At 41.9% G+C, this 19,982-nt stretch overlaps 1 protein-coding gene across 1 annotated transcript in view; it reads left to right on the top strand.

Annotated features, from left to right (window-relative positions):
- LOC108399530 (protein diaphanous homolog 1-like) overlaps nucleotides 1-19,982 on the top strand; it is a 67,329-nt gene that overhangs the window by 21,990 nt on the left and 25,357 nt on the right. Inside the window, 11 exon segments of the mRNA XM_073221419.1 lie at nucleotides 85-217; nucleotides 540-650; nucleotides 819-937; nucleotides 1,544-1,660; nucleotides 2,276-2,391; nucleotides 2,896-2,960; nucleotides 4,706-4,882; nucleotides 5,955-6,315; nucleotides 6,318-6,511; nucleotides 7,379-7,493; nucleotides 7,999-8,007. Coding sequence (XP_073077520.1) covers nucleotides 85-217; nucleotides 540-650; nucleotides 819-937; nucleotides 1,544-1,660; nucleotides 2,276-2,391; nucleotides 2,896-2,960; nucleotides 4,706-4,882; nucleotides 5,955-6,315; nucleotides 6,318-6,511; nucleotides 7,379-7,493; nucleotides 7,999-8,007 — 1,517 coding nt within the window.

Raw genomic sequence — 19,982 nt, 5'->3', positions numbered from 1 at the left:
TGTGCCCCAGTGGAGTCTGGTCTGGTAGACCTCACCTTGTCAGAGTATCTGGACGGTTCTCTCCCTTTCCTTGTTCCTGGACAGGAATGAAAGGGTTTTGGGGGCCATTACAGAAAAAGCCAAGATGGATGAGATGGAACGCTTCCAGCCACTGTTGGATGGGTTAAAAAGTGGGCCCTCCATTGCCCTCAAAGGCATGTATATCCCCTGAAACTGGGTTCAAGAGTAGCATTCAAGGTAGAAAGATTTAAGTTCACTTTTCCTTTTAATAGAACACGTGGAGTGACTCCCAACTATAAATTTTATATTTTAGAATTTTTTCTGAAGGGAAAATTATTATCTCTCTCCAAGAGGGCAGATAAGGAACTGTTTTCTTCATAAGCTCAGAAAACCAAGGCCTAGAACAAAGCATCCCATCAAGTCCTTGGACTCATTTAGACCTCTGAGCTCTCCAGGCCTTTGCTTAAGCCAGGCCTTACTGCTCAGAAAGTCATTCTCGTAGGTTTTGTAGTGCATCTTTTAAAATTTTCTTATTTTAGGTGGGATGCCTGCAGCTGATCAATGCTCTCATCACACCGGCTGAAGAACGTGATTTGTGAGTTCCCCTCTGAAGTGGACTGATGCACTGGGAGCAGCAGCAGGTGTTACAGGTGAGATGTGACGCTTCATCTGAGAGGTTTACTGGTTCTTCCTGCTCTTGCAGTCCAGTCCCTGGGACAGCTTTGGTTTTCAATTTAAAAACCAGGTCGAAAGGCTTGGGTTTCTAGCCAGCAAAAGACACTTCTGGGTTCCCTGACTTCCATTTTTGCCATTGACAGGACCTCCAAGAGATTGAAAATGACGATGTGAGAGTGCAGCTGACTGTATTTGATGAGCAAGGGGAGGAAGATTCCTATGACCTGAAGGGGCAGTTGGATGATACTCGGATGGAGATGGAATATCCTTTCACTGCCTGGGTTCAAGACAGAGGAGACATTCAGCTGCAGGTCCCTGTCTGGAATGGCAGAGGGGTGATGACTCAGAACAGGGCATCAGCCTGTGTGTCTTCCCGGTAGGTAAGGCTGGTGTCTGATTGCTCTTGGATTCATTTACCTCAACATGGACCAGGGAAGTTAGGAAGAGTAATCCTATGATAGTTTAGCATGCTAGGATGTAGAGCTGATTTTTGGAGAACACATACAAGTCAGAGTGTGTGGTTGTAATTTGCTTTCTTGTATGTATCCCTGAGACTGACGGAGTCACGTGGTTACCTGCTGATACTTGCCACAAGTGATTTTGAGGCAGTTATCTTTTAGTTTCTGTCTACTGCTTTATCTTAAAGCCAAGTAGTCTCCCTGCATAGTATCTTCCAACTCACTGATCCCTTAGCCTCAGAAAAATCAACCCCCAATTGTATCTTTATAGAACGTAAGGTTTTGGGCAATGTTTAAAGGAGGAACAGCTGTTAAAAGTACCATTATGCTACTTTTCCTTAAGGTTAGGCAATTCACTTGTCTCATAGTTACTAAATAAATGCTTTCCTTAGCCATGTCCCCTTTTCCACTGACTGCAGTGAAGTCTTTCAGATTCTCTTCAATACCGTGAAGGATTCAAAGGCAGAGCCACACTTCCTGTCCATCTCGCAGCACCTTCTTTTGGTCTGAAATGACTATGAGTCCAGGTAAGATGGTATACCTGTAGGAAGTTTTGAAGTTGAGCCTGCATGGAGAGAGCAAAATCCTTAAATTCAAAGATTGTAAAAGAAAGAAAGAAAAGACAGCAACAAGTATTAAGGTTCATTTTAGTCACAGATACAAAGGGAGTTGTCATTTGTCCCTTTAATCCAGGTGAAAGGCATCTCTATGGGAGAAGGCAGCCTGTACAAGGTAAAATATCCTCCTTTTTTGGCAGGGGGGATGGTGAGTGGGAAACAGATGATAGCATGAAGGGGAGAGTGGTTTAGAATTCTTTCAGGGAGCCTGGAAAAAAGGATTCAGCAACAGTGTTTCTCTACCACAGGAAGGACCAGGCCTGAGTTTTAGGTAGGAAAGGGTTTGCACTGGAAGGCCGACAGCAAGAAGTTCTGATTATCTGAAGTAGGTGGGGTATGGTGTGGAAGAGAGGGTTTCTCAGCATGGCAGCAATACTTCTGTTGGTTTTATGAAAAGGTCTTTTCAAGAGCACTTCTCCTCAGGTCCCTCTAGTATCAAAGCAGTTAACTTTTCCTAATCCTAAATACTATTGAAAATAATATTTTGTTTCTTTCCTTAATAACCTTGTTTTGTTTCTTCCATAGACCACCATACTATATGCTGATTGAAGAATGTACTTCTCAGATAGTTCTGCCCAAGAATGGGGCTGATCCTGACTTCAAGTGTAGGTATCTCCAGGTTGATATTGAGGGATCGACTGGTAAGTACATTCTTCTGTCTGCTTCCTTAAAACACTGCTGCTACCTTTCATTTTGTATCTTCCAGTGATAATTCCAGGGAAAATAGCTTTCTAGTCCTAGGTATTTCCATTTTTAGGTGATAACCAATGTCTATGCTAGGAACATACAGTCATTTAGTTTACTTCTACATAAACCTAACACTTCTTCCCTTCTCACACATCACCCCACCTTTTGAAGGGATTTCAGCTTTATCTGTGGTTCCTGATTCTGACACGTTTCCCAAGTGTCACTTGTAGGCATTGTCCATGCCACCTAGCATGATGGTCTTACTCCACAACAGGCACTCAGAAATTAAGTGTTGAATGTAACAGAAGGTTCCATTTCTTTATGTAGTGTAGAATGTTAAGGATAATAAAAAAGTCAAAGGGACAGAAGACTGCCCTTTGCTTGTATTGAAGGGCTTAGGTAGTGAGAGGAAAAGACAAAAGAATTGGGAGCTTTACTTACTGGCTCTTTCTTCTCAGATCCAATGATTGATAAAACAAAGGTGGAGAAATCACAAGCCAAAGCTATGGAGGTAGAAGGAAAGGTATGTATGAGATATCCAGAAAATTGGAGGTTTATCTTTCTAAGGATTATGATTTTTCTGACATGTAAAACAGTTACCTGATATTTTCAAAGCATTCCACCTACTATATCAGTTCCTAGGGGAAACCTTTCTGGTATGGGTTTCTCAGTGCAGAAAGTAATATGGTTGTCATCATGAGGAACTAGAAAGTAGTGAGTTTGCACAGTTCTTGAGCCCCTGGGCAGGACAGGAGAGGCAGCTGATGCTCTTAAGGAACAGCCAGTACTCTCAGGGTGCCCTGGCATTGCAGGCCTCTTATGCCTGGAACAGTAGGGACTGGAATATGTCTGTATGATTAATGACTCTCTGATGATTAACAACTCCTATTGTGATGACTAGATTTTTTGTTTTTTTGTTTTTTGAAACCTTTCAGAGAATCTTTATTATTCAGTGTGAATTAGTATCAGGCAGGATGAACAAAAATGAGTAAATAAGTTCTTTCTGGTATCAAGTAGCTTCACTACTAGTGAGAACAATAAAGAAAATACAACTACTCTATATAGCAGTTCATCTTTAGCATCTTAAGGGACAGGTAGCATAGTGTGCATGTAAAAAGGAGAGATCAACAGTGAGTAGGGAGTCAGAAAACACTTCCTAAGAGATGTAACACTAGATGCGACTAAGACTTTGTTAGAAGTAGATTAGGAGAAAGGATTTTCTGGGTGGGATGGTCATTCCACACAGGCATGTTTATAACTTTTCAAATGTTTCATTTTTGTTTGACCTACATTAAAATGCAGAGCTCCTTTAGAAACTAAAATTAGATTGAAACGATGAAGTATCTGATTTTTTAGATTAAATCTAAAATGTACATTTTCAGCCCCCTTGTATAAATGTATAAATTCTTCCAAAATCACATTATGTTCACTGACCTATCATCTTTACACTGAACTTTAGCTAAAAACAATAAAGTTATGCTCTGAAGAAGGGAAAAAAGAAAATAAAAATCAACTAGTATTGATTCCTACCTGTCAATAGCCATTTTATATATTTCATTCACTAATTCTCACAAAAATCCTCTCATGTAAGTAGATATTACTCCCCCTCTTGTATAGGTTGAATTGAGGCTCAAAGGAGTTAAGTGACGTTTTTTTGATTAAGGTATCATCGATATACAATCTTATGCTCAGGTTTCCCAAGAATGTACTAACAGTTACCAAAGGGAAAGGGACTGGGGACAGTGCGTGGGAAGGGAGGGATAAGGGGAATAAGGGGCATTGCAGTTAGCACACGTAACATAAGGGGGGGGGGCACGGGAAAGGCAGGATAGCACTGAGAAGACAAGTAGTGAATCTATACCATCTTACTATGCTGATGGACAGTGGCTGTAATGGGGTATGTTGTGGGGGATGTGAAAATGGGGGGGAGTCTAGTAACTACAATGTGATGACTAGGTTTTTGATTCTAGAGACTATTGGGATTATTATACGCCATACCTGTTCTGGTTAAATGTCTTTAAAATCTTAGGAGTTTTGTTTTGTTCTGTTTTTTATATCTAAAAATAGGTAGACTATGGAAATGATCCCTGGTACACCCTCTTAACTTTCACAAGATCAAAATCACGGTGATCTTTTTTCCCCAGGCAGTCTCTGGGAAGGTGAGCTCCATAGGTCAAGGACTGTCACAAGACAATGAGTGATAGGGAATGACACTGCTTCTTGCTGAGACGGAGAACTTACTGGTAGCCTGATTCCTTTCTCCTTTAGTTGGATTCAGAGTTAGCCTGACATGAGCTACGGGTGGAAATGAAAAACATGGAGAATGACTTTGAGCAGAAGCTCAAGGATCTTCAGGGAGAAAAGGATACATTGCATTCTGAAAAACAACAGCTTGCGACAGAGAAACAGGATCTGGAAGCAGAGGTGTCCCAGCTTACAGGACAGGTAATGTCTGAGCAGGGAAGGCAGAGTGACCAGTAACTGCCCTGAGCAGGGAAAGCAGAGTGACCAGTAACTGCCCTGAACAGGGAAAGCGAGTGACCAGTAGCTGCCCTGATCAGGGAAGGTAGAGTGACCAGTAACTGCCCTGAGCAGGGAAGGCAGAGTGACCAGTAACTGCCCTGAGCAGGGAAAGCAGAGTGACCAGTAACTGCCCTGAGCAGGGAAGGCAGAGTGACCAGTAACTGCCCTGAGCAGGGAAAGCAGAGTGACCAGTAACTGCCCTGAGCAGGGAAGGCAGAGTGACCGGTAACTGCCCTGAGCAGGGAAGGCAGAGTGACCGGTAACTGCCCTGAGCAGGGAAAGCAGAGTGACAGGTAAATGCCCTGAGCAGCCTCAGGACAAGCCTGTCTTGGAGCAGGAGTCCGTCATCCTACTCCTGCCACCAATAGGTAATCTAGTTAGTGCATATTCTAAAAATCATTTACTGTTGTTTTGTTTCAGGGTAATACATAAAATAGAAATTTGGAAAATACAGAACAACATAAAGAATGTAATGAGTCACAGTAGGACCCAGAAATAAAGCTAGTAGTCTTTTAATAAGTTTAGGAGTAAAAACCTAATAAGCCATTCACATACTTGCCAATTTTCTTTTTGTTTTAGTCATCTGTGGACAAATTTATTCCCCCCCACACACTGAGTTATAAATGTTTAAATCTGTGATATCTGATAACTCGGTAACATATGGTTATATAGTTACCTTATAGCACATATGTTAATTATGAAACTAAAATATTCCATTTACTTGACCTTTGCATTGTATAATCAAAGGGTTTGACAGAAAGGTTGATGTTGCCTTTTCAATGCAAAATATACTGACCTGCGCACATAACCTGAATTCTAGTTTTGGCTCTGCTACTTACTGTTATTTTAAGTGAATCGTTCGTTTATCTGACTCCTTGCAGCCCCTTCATGTGTAAAATAAGAAGTTTGGATTAGGGAACTTCTTAGGTGCCTTCCAGCACCAGCAGTCCCTGAAATGGAGCGAGAAGTATTCCTGTTGATATCATTTGTCTAGGTTGCCAAGCTGTCCAAGGACCTGGAAGATGCCAAGAAAGAAATTGCTTCTCTCTCTGCTGCAGTTGCCGTAGCACCTCCCAGCAGGGCTCCTGTTCCCCTTGCCCTTCCTTTACCTGGTGATTCTGGCATTGTTATTCCATCCCCACCCCCTCCTTTACCAGGAGGGCTGAGCATACCTCCTCCACCACCTCTTCCTGGGAGTGGTACCATTCCTCCACCACCACCTCCCCCTCCTTTGCCTGGGCGTGCTGGCATCCCCTCACCCCCTCATTTGCCTGGGGTTACTGCCATCCCCCCACCCCCTCCTTTGCCTGGAGTTACTGGCATGCCTCCACCTCCCCCTTTGCCTGGGACTACTGGCATCCCCCACCTCCTCCCTTGCCTAGAGGTTCAAGAATGCCACCTCCCTCTCCCCCTCCTCCTAGAGGCCCTGGCATCCCCCCACCTCCCCCTTTTGGATTTGGCATTCCTGCAGTACCAATTCTGCCATACGGTTTAACCCCAAAGAAGCTTTATATGCCAGATGTACAGCTCTGGAGGCTAAACTGGTCCAAGGTGAGAATTTCTATCTTAAGATCTTAAGAAGCCATTTCAGTTTCCTCCACTGTGTTTTGTGCATGGGTAGGTAGCCTTCCCTTTCTTATGGCTCATATGTTCTCAGGTTCCATTCATGCTTATGTTTATTCAGCAGATACTAGGCATCTCCTGTGTCCCCAGAACATCCCTTTGGAGAGTTCTACACTCTGCTGCAAAACCAGAACTGACCCTTAAGTTAAATATTTTGTCCTTTTTTGTGAAGACAGTAGTGCCATGGTAACACACGGCTTGACAGTAGTCATTTCACCAATCTGCAACTACTGGTAGTTGTGCTGATCCAAAACTCATAGATTTATGAATGCACCCCACTCCCACTACCCTGCAGGTGAATGAGTAACACAGGATATGTGTGCATGGTGTGTATTGTTCCTGCTGTGTGTTTGGGACTCCTGCGGTTCTGCATCAACCTTTTGCTTCCAAAAACCAAGTTCAAATAAAGGAGCTTAGGGATTTGTTCATAAAATGAATACATTTGTCATAGCAAAATTGATGGGGAAAATACAATGTAGAGCAAGAGAAGATATAAAATAAAGATTTTAGTACTTCTAAAACTAGAGGATTTAAGGTTAGGAGGAGGGGTAAGTATCATAACCAAATCTGGTTCTCAAATAATCACCAGTAAACAAACAAGCTGGAAGCATCACCTCCTGATCACACAGAGAGCACAGGTACCCCCTGTGTCTCAGGTACTCTTACAAGTCTGTGTTAGGCTTAGAATGATAATACTGATACCAGCCAGCCACCTTTTACGTCTTAGTCACTTTTTTAGGATGAAAAGTACTGAGCTTAGCTTAGTAACTCTTAACATGCTGCCTGTATCCACAGTTTGCTGCTCAGGACCTGTCCCAGAACTGCTTCTGGGCAAGGGTCAAGGAGGACCGCTTTGAGAACAATGAACTTATCGCCAAACTTACCCAGACCTTCTCTGCCCAGACCATGAGTGAGTACCTTCCTCTTCCATGCAAAGGGCCCTGCAGGATGTGGAGTACTCTCTAGGTGGGTTTCCCGTGCCTTTCCCTCCCTGTCCTGGTGACGGTTGGAGAGAGGTGGCTTTCCCACGTGGAAGAGAGTAAGATATTTTTGTATTCTGGGGATGCTGGAGTTGAGAAAGAGAACTGTCACAGCATGTAGGTAGTTTTTTCTTCCCCAACGTTTTTGCATGTAGGTGTTTTTTGTCACTGTATTTTGTTGGTACTACGAGACAAAGGTGGCAAGAAGCTCATCCGGGCCCATTTTGATGATACTCTTGAATGGATTCTTGCATGGCCTTAAGATGCCGTCTCCAGACTGCATCTACATTTAACTGACAAGGGTTGAGCAGAGTCTTTATAGGTCAGATAGTTGAGCGACTGTCCATAATAACAAAGTGTTATTGATTCTTTTTCTTTCTTCCATTTATTTCCAGTATCTGATGCTGTCTTCTTCCTGGCCCTTTACTATTACAGCTCCAAAAGGTAAACTTCAGAAGAGCCTTTTAGTTGGGTTTCTTGAATATTAGAGAAAAAGTAACAGATGTAAAGAAATTTCTCTTTAGAAAGCTGTGATGAGATCAGGGATTCATTTCTTTTTTGCTAGTTTTTTTTTTTAAGAGGGCAGAAGGACCAGCAGTTGTGATATTAACTGACAGGAAAGAAAATTATTTGAAGTTTAAGTTGAAGCTGTTCTTTCTTTGGAAAGTGAGGGACAACTTGAGTAACAATACCATTACTTAAATTTGTATTGTGTTTTATAATTTTCAAAGTGCTTTGACATACATTACCCTGTTGGACTTTCAGAGAAGCCCCATGAGATAGGCAGGCTGGGTATTACCTTCATTTTGTTGCATATCTAGACTGAACAGTTAGGTAGCTTGCCCAAGGCTGTATGACTAGATCCAGGGGTCTTATCTTCTGGTCCATGTTTTTTAATATAAGTTCTTGCTTTTCTTCTTCACCTTTCTATCTTCCCCTTTGTGTTAGAAGAGCTAATATGTTTTGCCCCCTTCTTTCTTCATTTCCTAATTCTGGTGGGTTTGTGCTGCTTTGTGATGGGTGCTTGTAGTTATTTCCCCTAAGGGTACAGTATTTGAAAGATCTTGGGTAGCTAATGATAATTATGGCCTAATAATTTTATGTTTCCATCTCCTTCCAGTTTTTTTTAGAGGTTTATTATGAGTCTAGTGATGAAAATAACATGCAACTTTGTAGCATTCCTCCTCACCCAGACCCAGTAAATAAGCATTTTTAAAGACAATTTTTTTTCCCTTAAGTAATCTGATGGAACCAGCCTGCACTTAGTTCTGATAAGGAGCCTTGCACTGCTCAGTGCCCTTGGTCGTCCCTGATTACATGTGTGTATGTAGGAGTGCAAGATCACGGTGCTCCGACGTGACCTGTTGCCCAAGCATCCAGGGTAAAATAGCCTTTTCTTCTAACTGTCTCCTTGCAAAATAAAGTCCAGCCCAGGTAATTACTAGTTAAAAGTACTGTGATAATGACCACTTACGTTACTCTCGTCTATCGACAAAGACTAGTTGACATTGAAAATCAAAATCAGTTGGTTCCGTGATTTGAAAGTTCGCAGAATCTGTGTGGCTTCTAGCATAAGTCCTTTTGCTGCAGCCGCAATGAGTGTCCACTGAAAATGTACACTCCTCCTTCGCTCTCTGTCACCCTTTTACCCTATGTACGTTTGTATCACTACTGACTGTAGTGGGGCTTTCTGCAGTTAGTGGTTTTCCTTCACTTTGTTTTCCCACTGTGAATTGATAGATAGCACTTTGAAAATACACACGCACGACCTTATCTCATCGACAGTGTAACCAAACTTTTTAATGCTATTTCAGCTCTCAACTTCTGCCCTAGAAACTACTTTCTATTCATTGAAGGCTCTAACTTTCTACCAGCTTTGGATTTTTTTTTTCTTAAATTATTATTAGAAACTCTGTATCTCAATCCAAAAAGTATAAGTAGGAGTTAGTCAACTTAGTTTAGTGGCTGTATTGATTTGCATGTAGTAATAATAATTATTAGTAGATTGCTGCTATTTGGATGAAGGAAATTTCTAGCTAGCCTTTAAATATCTTTAGTTTTAGTTAGGACTGTCAAGTTAAATTGGCATACTATCCTAATTTCTCAGTCTTCCCATTAGGAAGCACTCTAGATAAGATGTTTTGAAAATTATTAATTCATGAGCAGTTTTCTAGATAGCCTAAATCGTAACCATTTTAAGAAATACCTGTGGGAGAATTTTTTCTTGTCAAATACAGTCGTAAGAGTTTACCCAACTCTTTAACAGTTACATGCAACACTCAGACAACAAAACCTTCCTCCTTCTTGTCAACGATGTTCACTTATGTTTTCATTAATTCCCTTCCAAAGAACAAATACCATTCCCCTTTTAAACAATTATTTTTTCTTTGGATTTTCCATGTTTTACTGACTTCAGTGTTGTCTAATTTAATTTTTTATTCTACATTTTTCTTCTTTCTTTCCCTTTGAGTTGCCCTGTGAATCTGTGGTGATGCAGGAGTCTCTCTTTGGGACAGCGTAGTTACTTTGATAACATGCATGGGTGTCAGGTAGCAGGTAGAAGTGCCATGTATGGGCCCTGTGCATGTATAACACCCACTGTGACTGAGGTAATAATTTTCCCTGCCTTCCTGATGCAGTTTTGTGCCTTCTTCTCTTGATGTTCCTGCTGGCAAACGCAATGCAGATTGTTTTCAAGTGGCCCCCTTCCTCACAACCTGCCCAAAAAAGAACATTTAGTGAAGAAGACTTTGGGCTTCTTAGAGTTTAGGTTTTTATAAGGTAAGGAATTTCAAGTTCTGGGAACTTCAGAAGGGAGGCTTCAGAGGATCCAGATTTCCCTCGTATGAAAAGGCTTCCTTTGCTCTGGTGCTTTAAACATGTCTAGTGACATTTCAGAATACCTTCATCTTTAATCCTTTTTTGAAGTAGGTAAGCAGATTGTTACCAAGTCTCACACTCATAGAGTTAATACTGATATATATAAGTGATAGATAAGTACCCATTACCACTCTACCCATAGTCCATCTTCCAGATAAAGACGTAGAGACATGGGTCAAGTAATTTTTGTCAAGGCTGTACAGTAAAGGCCAGGACCAGGACTAATACTCCAGATTGTGTATGACTCCAGAGATCTTGCTCTAGGCCTCTGCTTCCCAGAAGTGTTATGCCCTGCCCTAAAAGCTGAGACCCAGACAGAAGATAGAAGGAGGTGCTTTCACAACCACTTAATTCGGGCATGGTTGTCCTTGAATTGACAGTGACTCTTAGGAGTACAAAAAAGGAGCAACATTAGGTTTGGGAAAGTAAGTGAGACACTGGATACCTAGGGCTTGAAGAAGAGGAGATATGTCCTAATTAATAGTTTACTTAACCTTAGCAAAATTAATCCAGTTGGAGAAATAAGACATGCTTGTCTAGTGCACTAGGAGTACTGCTTAGACTGTTTCAGCCCAGCGATTGCCAGTCTTATAAGGAAGTTATTTGGACACTAGGTTTTCGTGATATTGACTTATTTCCTCTCTCACTTGCTAAATGACAAGTACCTGCTATTTGTTAAACATGGATGCATCCCTTATATTTTTGATACCAGAACCCTTATATTTTTGATATCTAAAACCTCCCATATACCTACTGGCTCCTCTAGAATGGATATTAAAGAAAACATCTGACTCACTCTTTACATCTGCCTTCTGTAGTCAGGGCTTGTCTGGCTGCTGCTTCATTAAGGTTCAGGAAGCTGTGTGCCTTTCTACTAAGATGGGAGCTGATGGAGAGGAACTGGTCCTCAAATTCATGCCATAGGTTTTCTCACCCATTTTTCTCTCATAAGTATCAGTCTTTTACTTTTGAACTCCTGACTTTGTAAGTCAAGAATTTACTTACTGCTATATTCCTTACAGGGGACTACTTTGAATTCAGATTTAATAGGGTGCTGTGAAAGTTCTAGTCCTTTTTCACATTCTCGCTTGCTTTATGGTGTTCAGCAAGGAGTCTTATCATGGTCTCTTCTGACTTTGCTTCTTGAATTTCTTGGGAACATGTTCAGCAGTTAAACTTTAATTTTTTTATCTTTTTCTGGGAAGCATTTTCTTCCCAGTGGTGGCCACAGGTCATTATTTGTCTGTACCAGAAAATTAGTTTTCATTTTGCTTTTCTTCTAACTCATACTCTCTTTTGTTGATGTCACAATCCCATTAAAAATAACTTAAAACACAGTAGGGTACATGATAACTGATGTCCTAAGTATGGTGGCATTTTTCTTTTTTCATTTTTTGCCTTTCTTCCAGAAACCTTTTGGACCCATAAGACCCACAAGTTAATCACCCTTACTGGGTGTGCAATGGACAGTATGTAGCATTGGACCATCTCCCTGTTAAACTATGCAGGTGTTATGGGAACCATGAGCATCGGAACAGTTCTTCAAGTGGTTAATGACAGTAATTTAGAAAGAACTGTGGCTAAAAATCAAGATCTTGACCAGAAGCTGAGGATTTCATAAATAACAGTAGTCTAATTAGGATTTGACTGTGTGGACCCAGATCCTGAGGTTTGTGGTGCTCTCCCACAAGTCAGAACTGTGGGCAGCACAGCTGGATGTACCCGTCTTCTGCCTCCCCAGAACCTTTCTGGCTCAGGCTTCAACAAGAGCCTGTGGTGGGGAAGCAATCCCCCTTTTTACAAGAGACTAACAGGTCTTTTTGCTTTTCCCTGTGATCCTCTTCTGTCTACTAGGTGGCACCCACCAAGTTGAGATTTTTATCAGGAAATCTTTACAATTTCCTAACTAACCCTTAGCAACACGATTTTGTAAGATCTCAACATGCTCCAAACCATTTATTGAGTCTCTTGACAGAAAGATGTCTGTTCCATCAGTTCCTTCCTCTTCTCAAGTGTATTAGGTTTTGACCAGAGGTGCCCTTCACATGAACATTTGTTGGGATTGTATTTCAACTACTACCTTTCCTTAGGTTTTAAGTAGGGTTGGACTGTTAGTACACAGTACTGGGAAGTTCCATAATGTCAGATGGTGTTCCCTTGTGATTTAAAAGCATAAGTCTACGCCTATCGCCTGAGGTTACAAGGAGTCCTGCACTGCCCATGGACGAAGTACTACACCTCTTCTGTTGTTTTCTCCCCACCATTCATGGTATAAAAAAAGAACCTTAACTCCCCCTCCCATAGTGCTCTACACTCCCAACCTTGCCATCACTGTTTGCCTTGAATCACTGATTTAATATTATGCCATTCATTTTGGTGTATGTCACTCACCATGGGAAGCACCATTTTCCCAGGTGACGCTCATCTCCCCTACTTGAATTCCCACAATGTTCTGTGAGCTCCTGTTCAGTCTCCTCCCTCCTACTTAGCTCCTGAAACCCACCCACGGGGCCCTCTGGAATTCATGGTCCGGTACTGGTGAAATCTCCTTCTTTGTCAACCTCACCTTGTGGCTCCAACAGAAACCTGGCTCTCCGTGAACCAAGCTTTCCCTTTTCCTCTCTCAGCTGGTGGCTTTCCCTCCCGTAAACCTCACTCTGCGGACCTGGGGGTGGGGCAGATGCCCTTGTTCTTTGCCCCTTTCAGGCGTCTGCCTTGCTCTTTCCCAAACACCTGTAGTTTTGACTCTGGTGCACTCAGGTGGTGCCATTGGGTTCCCCTCTCGGCGCTGTCTTCCCCGAGCAGCCCAGGTGCTGCTCCTCACGTCCCAGCCAGTTCAGCTCCCGACCATGCCGCAGGGCTCCAGTGGGCATCCGTCTTCCTTCTCGGCAGTTTCTATTCTAAAGGCTCATGGTCCTGCTGATGCTCTGGCCTCACAGTTCCTTTTGTTCTTTCCCAGGGATCTTTCCCTTCACCCTCCGCAACCTCCCCTCCCGGTTGCCCCCAGAGCCACCGCCCTACCGCGGTCTCAGCTCCTGCCTCCCACAGTCTCGGAGTTTACCTTGCTCCCTAGTACCCTGGCCCCAACCACCCTCCAGCCCCACTGGGACCTCCAGTCCATTTATCCCCCCAACCCCCACTGGCCTTTGGCTCCTTGATCACGTCTCTCTCCTCAGCTGGAATTCCACAGTTAATTGTTATAATGATCACTCTATCACCTCTCATTTCACTGTACTTGGTATGTAAGAGCACAGTGCTGGCTCCTGCCACCTCCCTGTCCGCCCTGCCCCTCTGGCTGTGCATGGGAACATGGCCCGAGGAGACCACGGCTGGCTCTACCCGGTCTGCTGACCTCCCTGGGCCTCCAGGACAGCCACGCGCTCCAGCTCAGCCTGCGGCGCTGGACTCTTGGTGCTGCCGGGCAGGAGGAGAGTGAGCACAAGTCCATTCAGTTCCCTCTTCTCCTAAATGATTAGGTCACACCTTTGTTTCCTCAAAGACCTGATACCTCCCTCTTCTACATTCTCAGTTGAGGATATTGCAGCATTCAGAAGAGGAACTTCCGCAGACACGCAGTACTCTAACCCATTTGCTATGTCTTCCTCTCTGTTACCAAAGTCCTGTCTAAATCCAGTTCTTGGAGTAATATGATAGCCTCATTTCAACAAATGTGTAGAACATACTGAATATATAAAGTTAGAAAATCTGTGTCTGCCCCTGCAGGGTGACCGTGGTTAATCACACCTTTCATAGACGCACATGTTATTCTAATAAAGGCATGGGCAAAATCCTTTGCTCCTTTAGTTCAGGTGCCACAGTGTGGGAAATTTTCTAATAGAACGTTACTGAAAAATTAAGGGGTAGGGGAATTAAAAGATGAAATTAAGGACTGTGAGGTATACACATATTTTAATGTAATCTTTGTGATCCCACATGGTACCTACTATAATGCACTTTGCTTACATGCTTCAGCATCTCTTGATATCATTGCATACAGATCTACCTCATTATTTCTAATATATACTTGTATTCTGTCAACTAAATAATAAAATTTATACAACTGGTCCCTCACTGAGAATTTAAGTTACCAGTTTTTCATCTTATAGGCAATGATGCAGGAAAACATTTTATGTTTACCTCTGTATACTTGTATTTCTGCACAGTTAAAATATCTAAGCCCAAATTGCTAGGATTCTACCAATTTACACTGTCACCAAAAATAAGAAATTATTTATCATAATGTCTGGTAGGGGAAGTGATAACTAGTTTTAATCTGATCACTAAAGAGATTTCACCAGAGACATTCCTTTGTACCTTGATTGGTTTGTTCCTTATCCCTAAAATGAAATAAATGAACCTAAAGATACCTCTCAGTTCTAAACTTTTGGTTTCTTCCTTTTCCCTCCATAAGTCTTTGGTGTTATCTATCATCTCAGATTCTTGTTCTGATAAGTTTCTAAAAATTTCTTGTGTTTTTTAATTAATTATGGCCTGAGATTAATTTTTTCTTGTGTTGGGTCAGGAGTTAGGGGTTGCTGCTTGCTTACAGTTAGTGTTGGGGAGTACAGAGCTAAACTAGTGCAAAACAACAATTTTGCATGAAAGACACTGGTGTAGTTTCCACAGATGATTTACTGGTGGAGATTTAAGGGAAGGTATCATCAGATAAAAATAATTAAACTTTAATTCCTTCTAAACTGGAGGAATTTGATGTTATCTGCACTGTGCTCTTTCTCCTTTTTGCCACCAGATGGCAGATGGATCTCTTCTATTTTAGATGTGTCATCATTACGTTTGGTAGTGATGCAGTCACGTTAGAGAGAGGCTACCTCAGTTGGTTTCAGATACAAACTGCTTGGCATGCTGCCTTCTACCCATCAAGAAATTCACTTGGAGGGCTGATCAGTAAAAACAGGACGGGAAGCTATAGCTTGCCCTTTTACAGAAGGATCTTATCCTGTTGCAGCCAGTTTTTTAAATAGGAGCAGTATTAGTGTTCTTTGGAGGGGGGTCCAGAGAGTGGAGAATGTATTTTTGTTTTTGTTTTAGTCTGATAATCCCATATCTGTCTCCATTTCTACTGACTAGGTACTTCAAGCACATAATAGAGCTCCCCAGGGGTTACATGTTGATAGCTTCTCAAAGATGAATTCATTTCCTCAGGGGATTCCCCTGGCCTATCTTGGGTAGAACATGCTTGTGCCAGAAGGATTTTATTGTCAACCCTTCTGTCTCATCTATTACCTCCTAATTATCTCAAGATAATTCCAGTTTTTAGAGTACCTAACTATTCAGACTTCAGTGTGTGCCTGTATTACTATTCTAGACACACATAACTGAAACTGTATCTTTAAACTCAAGGTACCATCCACTGTTATCTGCAGTTTCCAGATTTTATTTCTGACAAAATGTCCTTTCAAATGGCTTTGTCTAAGACTAAACTAAACTATCTAGCAGGGGGATCAGTGCTGCCTGAACCTCAGTCATCTTGGTGCAGGCAATCCCTCCACTTACATCTATGTTTCTACCAGTAATTCCCAAACTTTAGAGTGCATAAGGATCACATGGGGAGCTTGTTAAATGTGTAAATTCCTAGGCTCTACCTCCAGGGTGTCCAGGTTACAAGGACTGTAGAAGGGACATTTTTGATAAGCCCCTCAATGTAATTTTCTTACAGATGTACTAATCTTCCTTGATCCATTGCTTCAGTTTTTATTTCTTTTTACATCTTCTCACTGTCTTCCCACTCTACCCTAATTTATAGGCTGCTCTACATTTTTCCTCATGATAACATTTTGATATGTCTGTCAGAGTAGGTTTCATAAAAGTGTTATTTTTGTTTTTATGAAGGTCATACAAGATCAATTAGAAAATAGTTTGACATTTTCTGTTGACTGCTAACATTTAGAGGCTCTGCTTCAGCGGTACTGGTCTTTACAAAGTTCTTTCTTGCTATTTTCCTAGACAGGTCTCTTTAGGCATTTTAGGAAGATGTTTTGAAGGAGTTCTCTGGAGCCAGGGAAGTAGCTAGGAACCACTTAGAGACTGACCAGGCTGGAGAGGGTGGGTGGAGGGCAGAGGGTCAGAGGTCTCTCGGGTTTGTACAACAGAGATGGTGTGGTGAGAACCTGGAGTAAGTCCAGCGGTACAGCTGTATGGACATAAGTCGTTCATGCTTGGTTAGCCTCTCACCACGGAGACCTGCAGCGGGTGGGGACCAGAGATGTGTTTAGGAGGGAATGGAATCTCCAGGAAATGCCAAGAGCAGAGCGGGGCCTTGGGATAAGCGGAAGAGTGATACACAATGCTCTCTGGCTGTCCTGGCACCAAACTGCTGCCTCAAGGGGAGAGCGCTGTTCGGAGGATTCCTAACACTCTTTGGGAATTTCTGGATCAGAACTTTCTGCTGACATGGGACGAATCTCCCTCCAAATATAAGGTTGTAGACAAACTAGTTACCAAGGAGTACTAAGAATATCTCCACCAAAGAATTGTTCCTCTGGGGCTTTTCTTAAGCTTCTCTATTTCCTATTTTTCTGCATAGCTAATACAGGTAGTTGAGAATTTGAGATGATAGAAAAAAGCCTCATTCCCACTCTAGTATTCATTCATCCCTAACTTCCCCTCCTCCACCATCTAGAGGCAACCATTTTTATTACTATCTTAGTTATCTTTTCACTATTTTTAAAAAATGCAATTATAAGCAAATACTAATACAGTTTTTTTCCCTCCCTCCCTTCACCAAAAGGTAACATTCTGTCTATAATGTTCTTTACCTTCTATATCCTGGAGATTTTTCATAATCAGTACATAGAGATTGTCCTTGTGTTTCTAAAACTTCTGAATTTCCAATAAGCAAGCTTTCCTTTTATAATGAATGCTAGGATAAAACAAATACAGTAGTGAAGTTATCTGTCCTTTTTTTGAAACAGTAGCTGCAAAACCCATTTGCTCTGACTGCATCTTGGCGTGCATGTGTGTCGTTTTGGTCTCCTACTTTTACCTGCCAGCTCTCTTACATGATGACTGAACAGCTAATTACCCATACCAACTATGAATTTGTAGACTTTTAAGAGTTCTGCTAAGGAGCCTTCCAGGCCTCTACCTCTTTCACTGGAGCATTATATTCTTGAGCAGGAGCAGAGCTTTGCAAAATCCCTAGCATAGGGAAGCTACTCCTTAAAGAGAGGTATGTCTCCAAAGGAAAGGGGCGGCCTACCTCATGGTTTCCCTTCTTCTCAGTTTTTGTTCTGGACATAACTGCTTTAGAACTTAGTACCCTGTAACTGTCCCATTTTATAATTCTGGCCCATTTACCTTTGGAGCAACATGCAAAAATGCTCATGATACAATGTTAGGTGGGAAAAGCAGGGAAGTATTATGTGCAAGAGTATTGCAGTTGTGTTTTACAGAAAAATTCCTTAATATCATGAGATAACTAGTCCCTGTGTAAGTTTCTCAAATTATTTTATAGTAGGTTTTTTATATTTCGTTCATCTGAATCAGAACCAGGTAAAGTCTCTACATTGCAATTGGCTGGTGTCTGTGTAGGCTCCTGCTCCAGCTTGCACATTCTGTCCTCTTTTATCTTGCAATTTATTTTATAGACTTAATTTCTTAAGGAAGGAGGGAGTATCTTAGATTGGGACTGGGCAGGTACAGAGCCAGACCTCTCCTCTTCATAGAGCAGAGCCTCCTTCCATCTTTAGGATTTTCACTAGAGGCCATGGGAGAGGAAGTGAAGGGATGGTGCTCTGCAGCCTTCAGAGGGAGAAAGGGCTGGAGTCCCTTCCTAGGAGAATGGCTTGTTTTTCCTGACGTGAAGGAAAGCTGCAGGGTCTGACTTCTCGGCAAGGGTGGCAGGGCACCCAGGAAGTATGGTCCTTGGAGACCTGGTGGGCCCTGTGCCTAGTGGAAGCTGTAGTCCATTAGCAGAAGTGCTTAAAATCTGCTCAAGAGGTTAGCATTGTAGCAGCTGGAAACATGGACCCTGGCACTGACATACTTTTTTACCAGTCAGATGAGTGATACAGGTCTATTTTCCACTGCTGTCAACTGAGAGTCAGTCATTTGCAAATAAGATTCTCCTACTTCCCTTTGTGCTAGGGTACTGTCTGTACCCACTTAGGTTTTGTCCCTTACAAATTTCCCACAATTCTATAAACTGAAATTACTCAGACCTTGATGTCATTGCAGTGTGAGACATGGTATTAGGCCTTTATTCTGGGCTTCCCATCCTTGCTCTGGCAGAAATGAACGCTGAAGCGCAAGCACTGATCAGGTCATCTGTTAAGTGCTGTACTATGTGTCCTCTGAGTTAATGCACCATTCCCAGAACAGGACAGGACTAGGGAGACTGAAAATGGGAGTGTCCTCTGGGCTCTGCATGTTGACTGTTTATCTTTACTGCTGTTTGTCAGTGGGGTTCTTCCCCCACCTTCCCCAGTGTCAGAGCTGAACCAGGGCCAGCTGTCTAAGGATATGAAAATATTCCAGGTGGAGTCCAGCCCCATGCTTGTCCTGCCTTTCTCACAGTTCCCTGGTAGGTGACACTTTTAAAAATTTACACATAATTATGTTATCTCACTACATTAACAGATGGAACTATTTTAATTTGTCCATGTTCCTGGTAGTCTTTACTTATACTCTCTATATAGCATTTATATATTGTAATCAGAGGCGCATGTGTATATATTTTTGTACAAATCATATGTGTATGGGTCAATGACTTTTCACAAAATTAAAAGTGAAGTTTACATCCATGTAATCAACACCCATATCAAGAAATCTAGGAACTCCTTGTACCGATTTCCAGTTATAACTCACCCTTTACTCCTCCCACTCCAGACCAGAGTGACCACTGGCCTGACTCCTAACACCATAGATTACTTTTACCTGCCTCCTGTATCTACAGTATGTTTGCTCACTCCTACAGTATACATTAAGTACTTCAGAATTGATAACTCATACCCTTTTGAAACACAGATCACCTAACCAATATGAGTTTATATCAAGCCCATTTGGTTCTATTTACTATATAATCTTAAATCCATCTTTTTCTGTCTCCAGACCTACCATAACCTTAGGCCATGCCTTCATCTCTTATCTGGAATACTCAACACTTCTTTTTTTTTTAGTTTTTGTCAGTCTCATTGACAGTCATTCTCTATTGTATAGTCCTAGTTTGTACAATATGCTTTTGCCTCTTTTTAAATGCATAAATTGAAGATAGTATCTATTGCCTCTCTGCTATAAAACTGAGAATGTTGATACTCATATTTACTACCCTTCCCTTTTCCTCTCCAAATTATCATTATCTAATTTTTAGGTCTTTTAATGCTTGAACTTTTTATTAAATAAACACAAATACAGAAAGCTACATAAGGCAGATGTACAACCAGTGAGTTGTTATAAGGTGTATAACCTTGTAAGCACCACGTCAGGAGCTAGATACTTTTCCGGAGGCCCTTGGAACCTCTGTGTGCCCCTTCTCCTCTAAGAGAAGCCATTATCCTGACTGGTAAGGTAATCCCTTCTTT

The sequence above is a fragment of the Manis javanica genome, chromosome 14 (assembly GCF_040802235.1).
Source record: "Manis javanica isolate MJ-LG chromosome 14, MJ_LKY, whole genome shotgun sequence".
NCBI classification, from domain to species: domain Eukaryota; kingdom Metazoa; phylum Chordata; class Mammalia; order Pholidota; family Manidae; genus Manis; species Manis javanica.
The sequence above is the reverse complement of the archived record's forward strand: the minus strand, read 5'-3'. Positions and strand labels throughout refer to the sequence as shown.